Here is a 14,461-nt window from a genome sequence, read left to right as displayed (position 1 = left end):
CTCATGTTCGCAGCGGTTTGCCTCCTTCCTCCGAAGGCTGTTATTAATGTATCATTACGAGGCAGATTAAAAGTGATGAATCTGACGTTAAGTGAAACTTATTAAGCGGCGGCTCGGCGCTGAAACAAAGTTGAGTTGAAAATATGAAAAATCTACTAATGTTTAAGCGGCTTTGTTTACCATTATTCTAATCATTTTACCGCCTCCGGACATGTCAATTTGATGGATATCCTTGCCTTTCCCCCCAATCCCAGACCTCATCAACCTAGAACCAAACAGCAGCAAATGTAACAACATTCCCTGTTTTCCCCGCCTCTGTGGGCCAGGTCCCCCTCAAGGCACTTCTCGCCACTGAATCCACTCTGTAATTTACAATTGGCTATTGTGTCCCAAGTGTTGCACTGGAGCAAGTCAGAGTAAATGAACCATGTCAAAGACCAGTCTTTCGCTCTTGATTACTAAGCCCCCCCCTTCAGTTTGTCTTCCTCCATAATTGAAGCAAACTGAGCAAAAGCCCGGGACACGGTATAATTTAGGCACCTGAGTTCACCCCACTCATTCACAAACCAAAACAGCAGGTCTGTTCTTTGCCAGTGGCCAGTTTGATTGACTATTTGTAGCTGTTACCCGGAACATTGTTGCAGGTAAGAGAAGGAGGTGAAATAACTACGAGGACTTCATCTCCTGAGATTGTGCAAGGAAAAAAAAAAATAGAGTAAAAGGTGAAATCTAGCTAGATAATAAACAGGCTATAGGGCAAGGTGCCGCAAATCAATACATGAAACCATATTAAATGTCTGGAGCTCCTCAATCCACAGTAGAATTTGTCTGACTAAGGCCAGCATTACAGTCATCCCCACTTTATATTGCAGTTTCCAAAAGGGCAGACCAGAGGGAATATGCAACATATGAAGGCTACAGAATATCTACAATGCAGTTTATTGTAGCAGCGTAAAACCAACATCTTCCGGGAAACTCGCCGCCGTAAAGGTTATGTTTCTCTCTGCAAGGGTAAAATTCTCTCATCAATAACGGCTAGATCGCGTATTTATGCTGAAGTTTTACTTCCATTCTGTAAACATCAGTTCAATGTTAATTGAGGTGCAGCTTATGATGATATTAATTAGCGATTAAGTGGTAAAAGGCGCCTTTAATCCTTATGTACAAAGTGCCCAAGGGAGTCGTACTTAATGATGTTACTTAAATTGCTTATTTTGTTTAACAGAGCTGCAAAACTAAAAGATATTAAGCGAACTACAATAAATTAAATTTAGGCATTTGCGATACTATCTGAGGTATTTCTGCTGGATAACTGAGTGAATCAAGCTTTTTTAATTTCTTTTTTTTTTGCAGCTGATGAGACTGCCTGAAAAACTGTTTTAAAAACCGGTCCATCTGCTATACCTGCTTCATCCGCTCTAGGGTTGTAGGGAGTTGGAGCCAATCCCAGCATCCCAGACAGTGGGCGAACCTGGACAGGTTGCAAGTACAATAAGAGACAGACAGACATCCAGCCAAACATTCACACTTACTGCCATTTTTTGGGGGGGTATTATGGGCAAAACCTGACCTTTTGAAGCACAGGGAGCACATGCAACTCCACAGAGAGAGGCACTCGGTCGAGATCGGAACCCAGACTTTTGTTTTCTTGGGGTGAGACGATTCACACTACTGCTGCTCCACAATGACAAAAAACTCTTTAAAAAGACCAATATTAAGTTCTATTTAAGTTTATCAAAGAACACTCAAAACCTCTTGCAAACCGAAATCTTGACCTTTAAATTTAAAAGTTAAGGTTTTTCTTTACTGGAGAGTATGTCTATTTTTGCAAAAACAAACAAAAAAAAAAAAAAACACAACAATTCTTAATGAAAATGATTATAATCTCAACATAAAGCTAATTTTAATTAAACCTTTTGTTGTGTTGCAAAACAGTGAAATGTCCACATAAAACTTTTTTTCCTCTGTTACATAACAAATGCTTTTGCAAATTCACCATGGCAGCTTAGCTTTTACGCTAATGCAAGTTTGCTAGCATGTTTCATGGCAGGATCACCTATATCTCAGCTCGAGTTGTTTTGCCCGCTACTCTTAGAAAATGTGCTAAAAATGTTTACTTTAAAATTGTATACAGTTTTTGCTTGTTGGTATGGAGGACCGGGTTGGAGTTTTGGACCCCAGGCTTTTTGTTTGACTCATCGTTTTCTCGCTGTAGCCTATCTCGCCTCGTTTTGTTTTTTTGTTCTTGTCGTAATTATTAAAACCACTAGAGGGAGTGATCACTTCAATGAGTGGAATTAATCAATCTTTTATTATTATTATTATTTTTCTCCTGGAAACCAGGCTGGTTTTTCTTTAACTTTCCCATCAAACTATATGATTGCATCAATCATACGCTGACAGGAGCTACAAAAATATCCAATAAACTGATGTTATTTAGAAAGTCCTTCCGTCACATTGAAATTTAATCCTACACCGCTGTCCGCTGCATACTAAAAGAGCGAAGAAGAAAGAGGAAGTATGCAACATGAGAGAAGCAAATTGAAAAATTTGCATTCACAAGAAAAAGAACTGGCCGGACTTCATATTTCAGATGATTTGATAGCAGCTAGCTTGCGAGGCCGGTCGTAACTCCAGCTGCCCCATGACCTTCATTCTTCAGCAGGCAGGCAGATTCTTCCAGCCTCTGACAAGATTTATCGGGCCTGGCTAATAGCCTGCTCTCTGCCAGGTACAGCCTCATCGATACAGGGGCTTCTCCTGCCCCCTGCCAGCGCTTTGCTAATGAATATTTCTGCTTTTTTTCGGTTCTTTTTTTTTTTTGCACACATCTTTAATACAGGCGGTATGTGCATGTTTAAACTGAATAGGGTGAAAGTACACGCCTTAATCACAGCAGCATCCAATAAATAGCTCAGCTGGGGCAAAGGGGGGGGGGGGGGGGGGGGGGGTTCCAAGTCTCTTGCTCAAGGGCACTTGTGATTACCGAGAAGCGAGAAAAGAAGGTGCATCATCCAGCCAGACTACTGATGCTTGTTGTGAGTTTTTAACAGGTGAAGATAAAGTATTGCTCTCGCCTTCGGGCTCCATCTGCCTCGGTACGTACGCGTGTGTGTGGAGAGGGAGTGTATGTAATAACCAGACACACATACAAATATAATGAACTGCATTCCTTGGGTAAACACAGCGGCGCGGGCGCACAGACACGCACACACAGGATATTGAAACCCTCTCAGGCATGTCGCCATGCATGAGCCCGGCGTGCGGGATGATGGAGAGGCTGAACTGTGGAGGCCCCGTTTGCTCTCTTCTCCAGGAAACACAAACACGCACACAGACACACACACACACACTAGTACTGTACGCCCACATGCTTTATCACACCCTTCCACGTGCACATCGGCGCAGCCAGTGTACCCACTGAGTACACATGCACAAACTTTCGCACCGGTCCCTGCAGGCTGTGATGGATGGCCGGTGAGTGCTCTCCCTCCTGTTTCATACACATATAATCTCATTTGGAGGCCACATGGTGTGAGTCGCACCAAAACAGGGCTAATAGAAGCAGTCAAGCTGTCCTATTTCTCCCCTTCTCGAGTCAGATCCATTATCCTCCGCTGCTTAGCAAAATATGAACGACTGCAGCCCGTTAATAAAAAGCTATATCCTTTGGATTAAAAAAAAAAAAAGAAAAGAAAAGAGCACAAAGCTTTCAGATGCATTATTTATTGCAGACCATTCTTATTTTTGTCTTAAGCAGTCAGGAGATCTCAGTTCACCTTAATATTTTAGTGGATTCCCAATACAAAAAGAAGGAAGGTCAAAGTCAGGAGGGTGTCCAGGGTGGCTGTGGGGTTCAAAGAGAGATAGAACAGGTGCATATCTGTCAAAAAAATCCTCAGCGTGAACCTGAACCCAGGGTGAAGGTTGTACCTATTAAACGCGCTCCAATTACATCGGCGAACTTGTTAACTTCTCCCCTGTCAACACCATTATGTATACACAGGAGCCCACAGCTGGCTTTACCCCGACCACCTTCAGTTCAGCCCGTCTCTGGAGACGGCACGTCAGGATTTTTCTTTTTTTTTTTCTTCTTAAACCCATCAGCTCAGCCTCATAAACAAGTTCACTTTGCACTAAAAGGCCTCCACATTTGGCTGCCAGACCAAAAAGTGGCACTTTGGGAAGCGGGGGTAAAATATGGATCAATGTGCCAGGCTTTTCACAGCTCGTATTCTCATTTTCGCGAAGGCCACATGTGACAACATGGCCGACGCCGAATGGGGTTTTAAATCGCCGCCCCCTGACGGGGGGCCACGGACCCTCCTGGCAGCTCCCTTGACACCTTGGACCTGTGTGAGCAACACGCTTGACAGCGAGTGATTGATTCGAAACATCAAAATGTTTCCTCCTCGGTGAGTGAGGAAGAAAGATTCGCTCAGACACACACCGACGGGGGGAAGTTCGCTCCTTCAGAATATCTCGCCACAAAAGCACAAATCCTCCACCTGTTTGAACATCAAGACAGCAAACAGCCTGTGACCTTCTTGAGAAAAACCAGCAATAAATAAATAAATCACATTATCACGAGCCTGACATTGCCAGAGATGGTTATAATTTTGATGAGGTACAATGTCACAGTAAATAAAACGCTCTTGTTTTTCCTATTAGCCTCACAAACAATAAGCCTTACGTTTGATCCGTTGTTGCGATCCGACTCGTCGACGCAGGACTATTCCCCAGGGTTGTACGGCAGTCGAGCTAAGTGATGTTCTCATTTAGCTGGTTCGGGCTCCTCGAGTCGATACGGGAGGACAGCCACAGAGAAAACAACCGGGCTAGCATAGCATATCGCAAACCTTGGGAGCCTTGTAAAAGTCAATTTACTGTACAAACTCCTCCTAACAATCGCCGTGAAAAAACAAGTCTGCAATATGGCGAGTGCGCCGTGATTGATAGTGCCACAGGAAAGGCAAATCTGCAAATATGAATCGGCTTTATCCTGGTGAGCCCTATCTAATGCGATCGCTGCCGAGTATGAAATGAAATTCCACTTTCGATGACATCAAATTGAAAGAAGCGGCGAGAAGAAGGTGGCATCCTCGACACTGCCACTTACAATCAGCGGCGTGGAGAGCAATCAAGGTGGCATGCGGCTTAAATTTCTCGTCTCTTTCCTTTCCTTGGCTCCCCCCACTTTTTCCTCTGTCTTCCCGCATCTTATCATGACAAACGTTGCAGATGAGTCGAGGCTTCTTCAGCGCCTTTAATCACGTGCCTATTTTTCATGTGAGTACAGTGGCTTTGTATGCAAAGGAGGGAGTTACACAGCGAGAAGACAAAGAAACAGAAATGAGGCTACACCTTTTCCAGTTTCCCCTATAGGTAGTGGGGAGTGAAAGAAAAGCCTCGGTATTAAAATATTATGCAGGGTAATATAGCAGACAGCGTAGCGGCGAGCTATAGCAATCTTCCTCTCTGGTTTTCGCTCTCAGTCTCCACCATTTCTGCCTGCATATCAGGTAAGTCTAATCCTTAGATTAGTAATTGCCTTAGAGCAAATGCATTCAAATCACCAAACCAAATTATACCAGAAAATGCTGCCCGCTGCAATTTCATGAGTATTACTGTGCTCTCTTACTCCTTCCATTTCCCTCTCCGAACATAAACAACAAAAGCCTGAGCAGCCAGAGATTGAATTAAGCCGTAATAGATCCAAAACAATTTTGATAGCGTTAGCCACAGTCGGCAGTACAAAAAGACAACGGTTAATAATAATGTGGCAATAAACAGAGCGGCCCATTGCACACCACTGCAATTCATATGAAATGCAAGATGTCCAGATTGTCAATTTCTGCCCGGTTTTGCTGTCTTGCCCTGGGTTTCAGTTTCTAGTTGGTTTTCAGCCTGCAAAGTGCATTTCAAGGTGAACCAAATCAAAGGTATATTTACACACTCATACAGTCTGTTGTTGTCTATTGAATTAGCAGCCTTGATTCTCATACATGCCTAAAATACAACAGGTTAGTCATATTAAAACCCATTTTGTGGCTCTCGTGATGATCAAAGTTGTTCCAGAGCGACTGACTTTTCTCAATTTGTGACACATCAGTTGCTGCCTTTGACCTCTATCATCAACGGAGTGACTATAAAGACATGTTCAAACCCATCAAGCCTTAGTGGAACCTCTTATTGAGGTAATTAGCCCATTAGGCTCAATGGAGTTCAGAACCAAACTGGTTTTGAAGATAACGTCTTTATTGTTACTGAACATTCTCGACACAAAGGGCAAAATGTTGCACAAATAAGCCACAACCACTTAATTCGACATGTAAGTTTTCAGTTTGTGGCTTTCTGTAGGTGTTTAGGCAGCTACAATTTTTGTAAATCACAAACAAATGAGGCCAGAGGCAAAGTACTGCATTTCCATATTGGTTTCCTGATCTGCCAGGGACATGAAGGGCAATCACATCCTACGTTTTGGATACAAACACCACCCAGGTGACCTCCATTTGCATGGCGATATTGTTTGTCCTCCGAGGCGAGGGTTCGCCCTATGCAAATCAGACGCTCCGCCGCCGTGTTCGGGCCGCGCGGGAGCGCTGCGAGAGGGCACGGCAGGAACAGCTGGCCGGAGCGAGGCGGGCGAGCCGTGGGAGCCGGGTTTAAGGGCAGCGTCCAGTTCCGCTTTGTGCATCAGCCTCCGGGCAAGATAACCCCGGTATAAGTGTGCAGGACCGGAGCTTTGCCTGCCCTGAGGGGCTGCGCTACAAAAGCGCGGCGTACAAGCTGCTGTGCCTCACCACTGATTAAAAGTGATCCACCTGGGCACAAGTGGTGCTTTGAAGTGCAATGATAAAACAAAAGCTGATGGCTTGTGCTAATTCAATGGCTAAGTGATTTCATTCCTCACTACATTATGGCTGAACGGCATTATTTTCTGGCACTAGATAGAACAGAAGCTACTGCCAAAGGTAATAAAGTTAAGTGTTCTGTTAAGTGAATACACTACTCATCAGCCTTCAGATGCAATGGCTGAACTCAGGCATGTCTAAAGAGCAGACAGGCTGAGCAAAAATGTTCCACACGCATTGCAAGAAAGGAAAAAAACAAAAAAAAAAAAAAAAAAAAGGAAGAAGAAAAGTCTGGTAAAATATGAATAACGCCAGACGCAATCAGTGGAGTTACTGAAAGAAATGAAATGTCAGGTCGGTTGCCCCTCGCGTTCAGGCCCTCGACAGCTGCTGGGTGACACGGCGGCTTCTCCCTCACAGTTAGCTCAGCTTAATGACTGTTTAAATGTCTGACGGGCTAAAAAGAAAGGTTCGCCTCACTGATAAACTCCCTCAGTTGCCTGGTTACCTGCCTGAGCAGGTTCCCTGTGCAGTTATTGTAAGATTAGGTGGGCGAGGAGGGAGAAGAGACGGAACCCGATACCTTGGGAGATTACAGTCAATGGTCAGCACTATTCTCTCTGTCCCTCTCCGCCCGCCGTTCTCTCTATCTTTCCACCCAGCCCCGAGTCCCCTGTGAAACAGTGGGGGCCATTCTCTATACCGCTAACAGGGCCGTCTTTCTTGCGCCTGTCTCTATCTCTTCCCACAGATAGGAAGAAAAAAAAAGAGAGAGAGAGAGAAAGAGGGGTAAAGAAGAAGATTTGTGCGTGAGGGGATATATGTGCACAAAATAAACCATGATTTTTTTTTTTTTTTAAACTTCACTGTGCGAGTAACAGTCTTTACAAAAAGATTAAAAGTGATGATAATGGTATTCATCTGTCATAATTTGTGTAAATTGTTCCTGGAGCTGAGGCACATAAGTGTCCTTGAGTCTTTTATTATGTCTTTAGCTGTAGTGGCACTCAGCAGTCAACAGAATATTTTTAGATCCAGTCCCCCCCTAAAAAACAGGAGCGTGACCGCTCCACTACTTAATCTAATACAGCGGGAGCTGTTTAATGTCATAATTGGAGCACATGAACACACACCTTCCCCTCAATTAGATCTCTCTTGCAGTCATTAAATCACGGCCTCTTCACCCCAACTGAATCCATCAACGGTAACTATTTACTGAGCCCATAGGGTATAAAAAAGCAATTTGAATAACCGCCGGTGATTGTATATTAGGCCTCAAACAGGCTCCAAAACATAGTAAACATGGCTGATGTTTCCCAGTACATCTCTAAACACTTCCCCTTGTGCTTTCATCGCAATCTGAATATCCAAACCAGGCGCCCGTAAATCAAAAGCAAACGCTCTCACTTTGAGTTTTGTCCAGGACGCTGCCCTCTAACAAATGCGCAGTCTATAAAAGTTACCGCAGCATTAATGTAGAGAGTAAATAAATAATTATATAAGTGGAGCACAGTGACACACAATACATGCTGCTGCCGCAGCAGCAAATAGAGTGCCCTTTTAATTATGCAGGAGACATCCGAAAGCAACAGCACTCCTCACACTCTGGGAAGCAGCTCAGCGAATACACCATATTAGAAGCTGTTAGAGACACAGCACAGTAAGAGAAGGGAGAGAAGTAAAAGGGGACTGAAATGATTTGAGAATGGAGGCGAAAAAGGGGTGTACAGAGATGAGAGTGGAGATTAAAAAAAGAAACTACTGCAAGGAAGAAGAAAGGAGCAACATTGTAAAAGGATGTGATGGGTTTTGAGACAATAAAAAAAAAGAAGAGAAGAAATAAAGCAGAAAAAGAGCACAAGCAGACGTAAGGCTCTTCACGGGTCCAGAAGAGAGTGTGAAGGAGAAAAGACACAGCGGGCATGACGAGTATAAACAAGAATGAAATAAAAATATCAAGAGAAAAGGTAACAGCAAACAGAAAATGCAAAACTGAAAAAAACTGCAACTCTGCAAGCTCCACTCCAAATATCTTCGAAGAGTGCTGACACTAAGTTAAAAAGAAAAAAAAAAAATCAATAATGCATTAGACTGCTATACAGAAAAAAAAAAATACAACAATGATGTCCTTTTTCCCGAAAACGCAAATCAGCTGGCTTCATTAAGTATTAACTCTGCCTCATGCTGTTGCTGCACCTCACGGTGCAAAAAAACCGATCCATAAAAACACACAATTCCTGGAATTTTAATATGAAATTATGCCACCTACAACTTTTACCTGCACTGCAAGTGGAAGAGAAGAGTTACTTGAGAGATAAAAAGGAAGCAACGCAACAACAGGAGGGGAGGTAAGACGAGCTGGAGGGAGGGGATGAGGGTGGAAGGGACGCAAGATGGCAGACATTTATAAGAAGAGACAAAAAAAAAAAAAAAGATTGGCGAGTGTAATACATTGAGGCAAAATGTGAGCGGTGATATAAAAATGCCCATTTTCACGATCAGGTCAATGAATCGGCGCGGACCTCGGAGCGCAGAAGAATGTTAATATGACCTCCTGGCCAGACGGCCCTACTCAAGCAGAGACTGTAAAACTGACTCACAAAAGTTACACAGCCACACTGAAGTTGCTTCAACCTACATCTATCTATCTCTCTCCCTCTCTTTTTGCTCTTTCTCCTTTTCACAGGGAGAAAAAGGTAGCCTTGTCACAGGCAGAGGGCAGGGCAGGGCTCGACACAGCTGAGGGGGAGTGCGGCCGGCCTCTGCCACGCTCCCCCTCTGGGATGAAATAACTGCAAACCAAACCCTTATGTGAGCTGTCAACAACACATCAGCTCATATTTTCCAAGGTGAGTGCCTGTGACACCCCTGACGGAAAAGGCAGTTTCAACACGCCGTGATGAAAGAAAAAAAAAAAAAAGAAAGAAAGAAAAAGCTGAACGTGTTTGGTCAAGTGGTAACAATACCCCTTCCTACGCTAATCTGAACCTTTCTCATTCCTTTCAATATTACATGTGAATGGCACTCCAAACCAAAACAGATCAATACCGCTAACTTGACACACATTAGCACCATAAAGGCAACAAGACTACTGAGACTAGCCCTGTCAGAAAGCATTATGGCAGAGAGAACACTAAGAGGAAGAAGCAGAAGACATTTAAGAGGAGTGGAGGAAAACAAAAGAACACTGAAATGTCTCTTCTTACCTGTTTGTTGTACTTGTTGATAGTTTGACTGCTGTATTCAGAGCAGTGGTCAGATCCCAGGGAAATGTTATCTCCGGTGCCAACAAAGGTATTGGCAGGGGGCAGGTCCTGCACTGCCTGGTGCTTTTTTCCAGCTGTTGGTGACTGCGGGTGAAGCTGGACAGTGGGGAGAGGTGAACTGGACTTGTAGTGACGGGCCAGATCTGGGCTCCCCGGCCCTCCGTTGACCGAACGGTACCGACCCATGCCAGGACTGTCCGACAGCTTCTCGTTAACGCCGTCATAGCGCTGCCCGTTAGGTTTGGACGCCTCTACGGTGACAATACTGCTGTAGAGAGGTTGCTTGGACTTCTGTTTCTTCTTATCTTTCTTGGGCTTCTTAGATTTGTCATGCTGCTGTGGTGTGAAGAAGTCCTCGTGATCCTTTTTCCCGGCCTCATAGCCATTCTTATTCTTAGGACGGCAATAACGGGCCATGACAACGACAAGAATGATAAGAATGACAGTCATGATTCCTGACACCACTCCAATCACAATACTCAGTCGCTGTTTACTAAGGTCATAGTTGGGGTCGCCGGCGATGTTGGTGTTGAGCGACGTGCTCAGGCTCCGAGCCACCTGGGCCTCCACAACAGTGGAGTTATAAAGAGTCTCATTCACATACACATGAACCAGCGTGGTGGTGCTCTGTGAGGGCTGCCCACTGTCGTTCACCTGAATCACAAGTCTGTGGAGGCCGTGGTGCTTCTGCTCCAGCTTCGCCATCAGTGAAATGACCCCTGTGCCCCCATCAATCTCAAACAGCTTAAAGGGGTTTCCCCCGATGATGCTGTAGTTCAGGTCTGCGTTGATGCCAGTGTCTGAATCAGTGGCTATCACAGTTCTGACCACAGTTCTGATGTTGCTGGAGGGAGGGAGCAGGGTGTAGGAGCTGTTTATTGGGAAGGTGACTGTCGGTGCGTTGTCGTTTTCGTCCATGACGAAGAGTGAAACCGTGGCAGTGGCCGATCGGGGAGGGTCACCTCCGTCCACAGCTTTGACACGAAACGTGTAAGTAGTCTTCAGCTCTCGGTCAAAAGACAGGGTGGAAAAAATAGTACCTGTTTCATTCTCGATAGAGAAGATCTCCTCCTCTTCTTCGATAAAAAGACCCATTTCTGCATTTTGGTCTTTATCTGCATCAATGACAGTCACCATGCCAACTGGGCTGTTTGGATCCAGGTTTTCTTTGACATAGAAGGTGAACACATCCTGCATGAACTTTGGCTCATTGTCATTCTTATCGGCCACAAGGACAACCACTGTTGCAGAACCCTGAAGGGTGTTTATACCCTTATCTTTGGCTATCACTTTGAATTCGTAGCGCTCCGTTTGCTCCCTATCCAGAATGGTGTTTACTCGGATGTCTCCACTGTCTGCATCGATAGAGAAAATCCCATTTACTGATGAGTCCAGGGAATAGGCTATTTCAGCGTTCTTCCCACTATCAGCGTCAATGGCTGCCACTGTTGTCACTCTCTCACCAGGGGCATTGTTTTCAGGAAAAGACACTTCTACTACATTCTGACTAAAGATAGGAGGGTTGTCATTAGTGTCACCTACTTTGACGATAAGAGAGTTATTACTCGCCAGACTGGGGCTTCCAGAGTCCACAGCCACGATGACCACATTGTATTCCTGTGTAGCTTCATAGTCCAGGGTTGCAGATGTGTGGAGGAAGTATTTCTTTTTATTCTGCTCTCCCTCCATCTCACTGGCGGGTTTGAGCTGAAAGGGCACATCTCCTACCACCGTGCAGGTCACGATCCCGTTCTCCCCCTGGTCTCGGTCTGACACCTGAACTAAGGCAATGGGTGTGTCGACCACAACATCTTCAGCCACGTTTGCGATGCCGTCTTTTAAGAAAATGCGTCCTATTTTGCGTATCTCGATAGCAGGCACGTTGTCGTTCTCATCCTTGATGTTTAACACCACTGTGGCCTTGTCCATTTTGGGTGGCTGGCCTCTGTCACGGGCCATTACCGTGAACCTCAGTTGGCTCACTTCTTCACGGTCAATACGGTGCAGCACGCTCAGCCACCCCGTGCTCTCATCCAACCTCAGCAGCCTCCTCACTGACTCTGTGGCCGCCCCAAACACATACTCGATTTGACCGTTAACACCCACGTCGGCGTCAGCCGCCTTCAGCTGGAGAATGGGGGCACCGGGGGAGCTGTTTTCCGGCAGGTCAGCTTCATACACGCTCTTCTCAAAGCGAGGACTGTTGTCATTGACATCGGTGATCATTACTCTCAGGATGGCTTGAGAGGAGCGAGGGGGATCACCTCCATCCCTGACACGCAGCGTGAGCTCATAGGAGTCTCTCTGTTCCCTATCAAGGGCCCCTTTAATGATGAGTTGAGGCTGCTTCTCTCCATCAGTAGTGTCAGCAACTTGCAGTTCAAAGACACTGCTCCTGCTCGCTCCCTCCTCAAATCTCCTCTTCCCCGAGTACGAATCCCCAGAGGAGCCCAAGCGCCTTGAGTTCTCCCCATTGTCCTGAATAAGCTCATATCGCTCTATTCCATTTCTGCCAAAATCTCTGTCTGTGGCTGTGGGCAGCAGATAAAGGGTTCCAATGGGTCTGTTTTCCTCCACAGACAGTGTCAGGACAGGGGAAGGGAAAGACGGAGTGTTGTCGTTAATGTCTAATATGATGACTTTTCCCTCAAAGAGATCGACCCAGCTCTGCGCCGGTCCTATCACTGACACCTCAAAATCTATAAAGCACTCGTTTTCATCAAAGATCATTTGGCACTGTTGTAATTTCTCACGGTCTATCCGTCTCTCGTTGGTGGTGAGCTCACCTGTGATGTTGTCTATTTTGAAAAAATCTGAGCCGGACTCGAGGGTGAACGTCACCTCGCCGGACCCAGCGACGATTCCCAGGTCTCCGGCCACGTTCCCCACTCGGACGTCGGCGGGTCCTTCCTCCGCCAAACGGTACCGGAGCACTTGCTTTGCTGAGGGCTGATGCACGAGCTGCAGGATGAGCATGCAATAGTACAAATAGTCCACTGCACCAGTAGTCCTCATTGTTCACCCCTGGAAAATGTCCACTCACGAGTTAAAAAAAAAAGTTTTAAAAAATAGCTTTAAAAAAGAGTCCGGATGTGAAGATGAAGGATGGTTTTCATTCAGAGCAAAGCCCGCTGCTTCATCCGAGACTTCATCCTCCGGACGACTTCCTCTCTCTCCCGCTGCAGTGAAAAGCAGCAACTCCTCGGGCTTCCCTCTCTTCCTCCGCTCCTCCTGGACGTGTTGCCTTTCCTTGTTTGAGTAAAATGAAAAAAAGAAACCCGCAGTGATCTCAGACACACATCAGAGATGCTCCGTGCGCCCCCGACGCCGCTCCAAACATTTGAATGTCGTGCGCGTAAAAGCCAAAAAAAAAAATCTTATAGTCCGAGTATCACATCAGCAGAAAGTGATTCAGTCCATGTCGCTCCTTTTTTTCCCCCTCTACTCACAGTTTCTGGATCCTCGTTTTATTTGTGGGGGGTGAGGCTGCGTTATCCGTTCATATGTCCACGTATGTTACAGGATCATTTAAATGCCCGCGCAGTTTCCAAACTCAGTGAGCGTCGGCTGGGTGCGCGCAGCTCGGCACCTCGCAGAGAGAGGCTGAGGGGAATGAACATCAAGCAAATTACCTGTCCATGCTTTTAATCTGCCTTCTCCCCCTTCAAGTCACTTGCAGCCAGCAGAACAGGACAGTTTCTCTCTCCTCTTTTTTTTCTTTCTCTTTTTGCGAGGACACTAACGGCGCACAAGCCACCGCAAATTCAAGATTGTATGAAAAGAGGGGGGGAAAAAAATCTAACAAAAATATCAAACGTATATCCGATTGGGTATTTGGGAAGCGTTGGTTGAATTCCTCACTGTGTCCAGCATATTCAGCCTGTTTCCTCACCTGCAGACGCGCCGCATGTGTTGGCAGCTCCTATCTGCAGCACTGTGAGAGGGATTCACAAATGATATTGCAGTCTCTCTTCCCGTCTCTCTCTCTCTCTCTCTCTCTCTCTCTCTCTCTCTCTCTCTCTCTCTCTCTCTCTCTCTCTCTCTCTCTCTCTCTCTCTCTCTCCACCCCCTCCCGGTTGCTTCTCCCGGAGCAGCGCACGTAAACAGGGTCGGACTTGGTCTCGACCGCCCTGTCCAGAGGCCAGCAGACGATATATGACCAAAAAAAAAAAAAAAAAAGGGAAAGAAAAAGGTGACGAAAGGAGGGATAGCCATTCATTAGGTTGGTTTTGACAACTATTTCCCCAGACGTCGCTCGGCACTTTGGCACGACAGTCCTGATGCCTCATATTTATCATCGCACCGTGGAACGATGTGCAGAAATACCAAAAGAAAACAACT

General features: G+C 45.7%; 1 protein-coding gene across 6 annotated transcripts in view; it reads right to left on the bottom strand.

Annotated features, from left to right (window-relative positions):
- The window catches only part of pcdh7b (protocadherin 7b), a 114,407-nt gene extending 100,331 nt beyond the window's left edge, over positions 1-14,076 (bottom strand). For 3 of the 6 annotated variants that reach the window (XM_030084966.1, XM_030084975.1, XM_030084984.1), the window contains exon 1: positions 10,061-14,076. In XM_030084966.1, the coding sequence (XP_029940826.1) occupies positions 10,061-13,135 (3,075 nt within the window). In that variant the 5' untranslated portion in view covers positions 13,136-14,076. The remainder of the gene's footprint in view (positions 1-10,060) is intronic. The other 3 variants (XM_030085002.1, XM_030084992.1, XM_030084996.1) reach the window with 1 other exon arrangement.
- Between the last annotated feature and the right edge of the window lie 385 nt (positions 14,077-14,461).

The sequence above is a fragment of the Salarias fasciatus genome, chromosome 3, assembly GCF_902148845.1.
Source record: "Salarias fasciatus chromosome 3, fSalaFa1.1, whole genome shotgun sequence".
Taxonomy (NCBI): Eukaryota; Metazoa; Chordata; class Actinopteri; order Blenniiformes; family Blenniidae; genus Salarias; species Salarias fasciatus.
The sequence above is the reverse complement of the archived record's forward strand: the minus strand, read 5'-3'. Positions and strand labels throughout refer to the sequence as shown.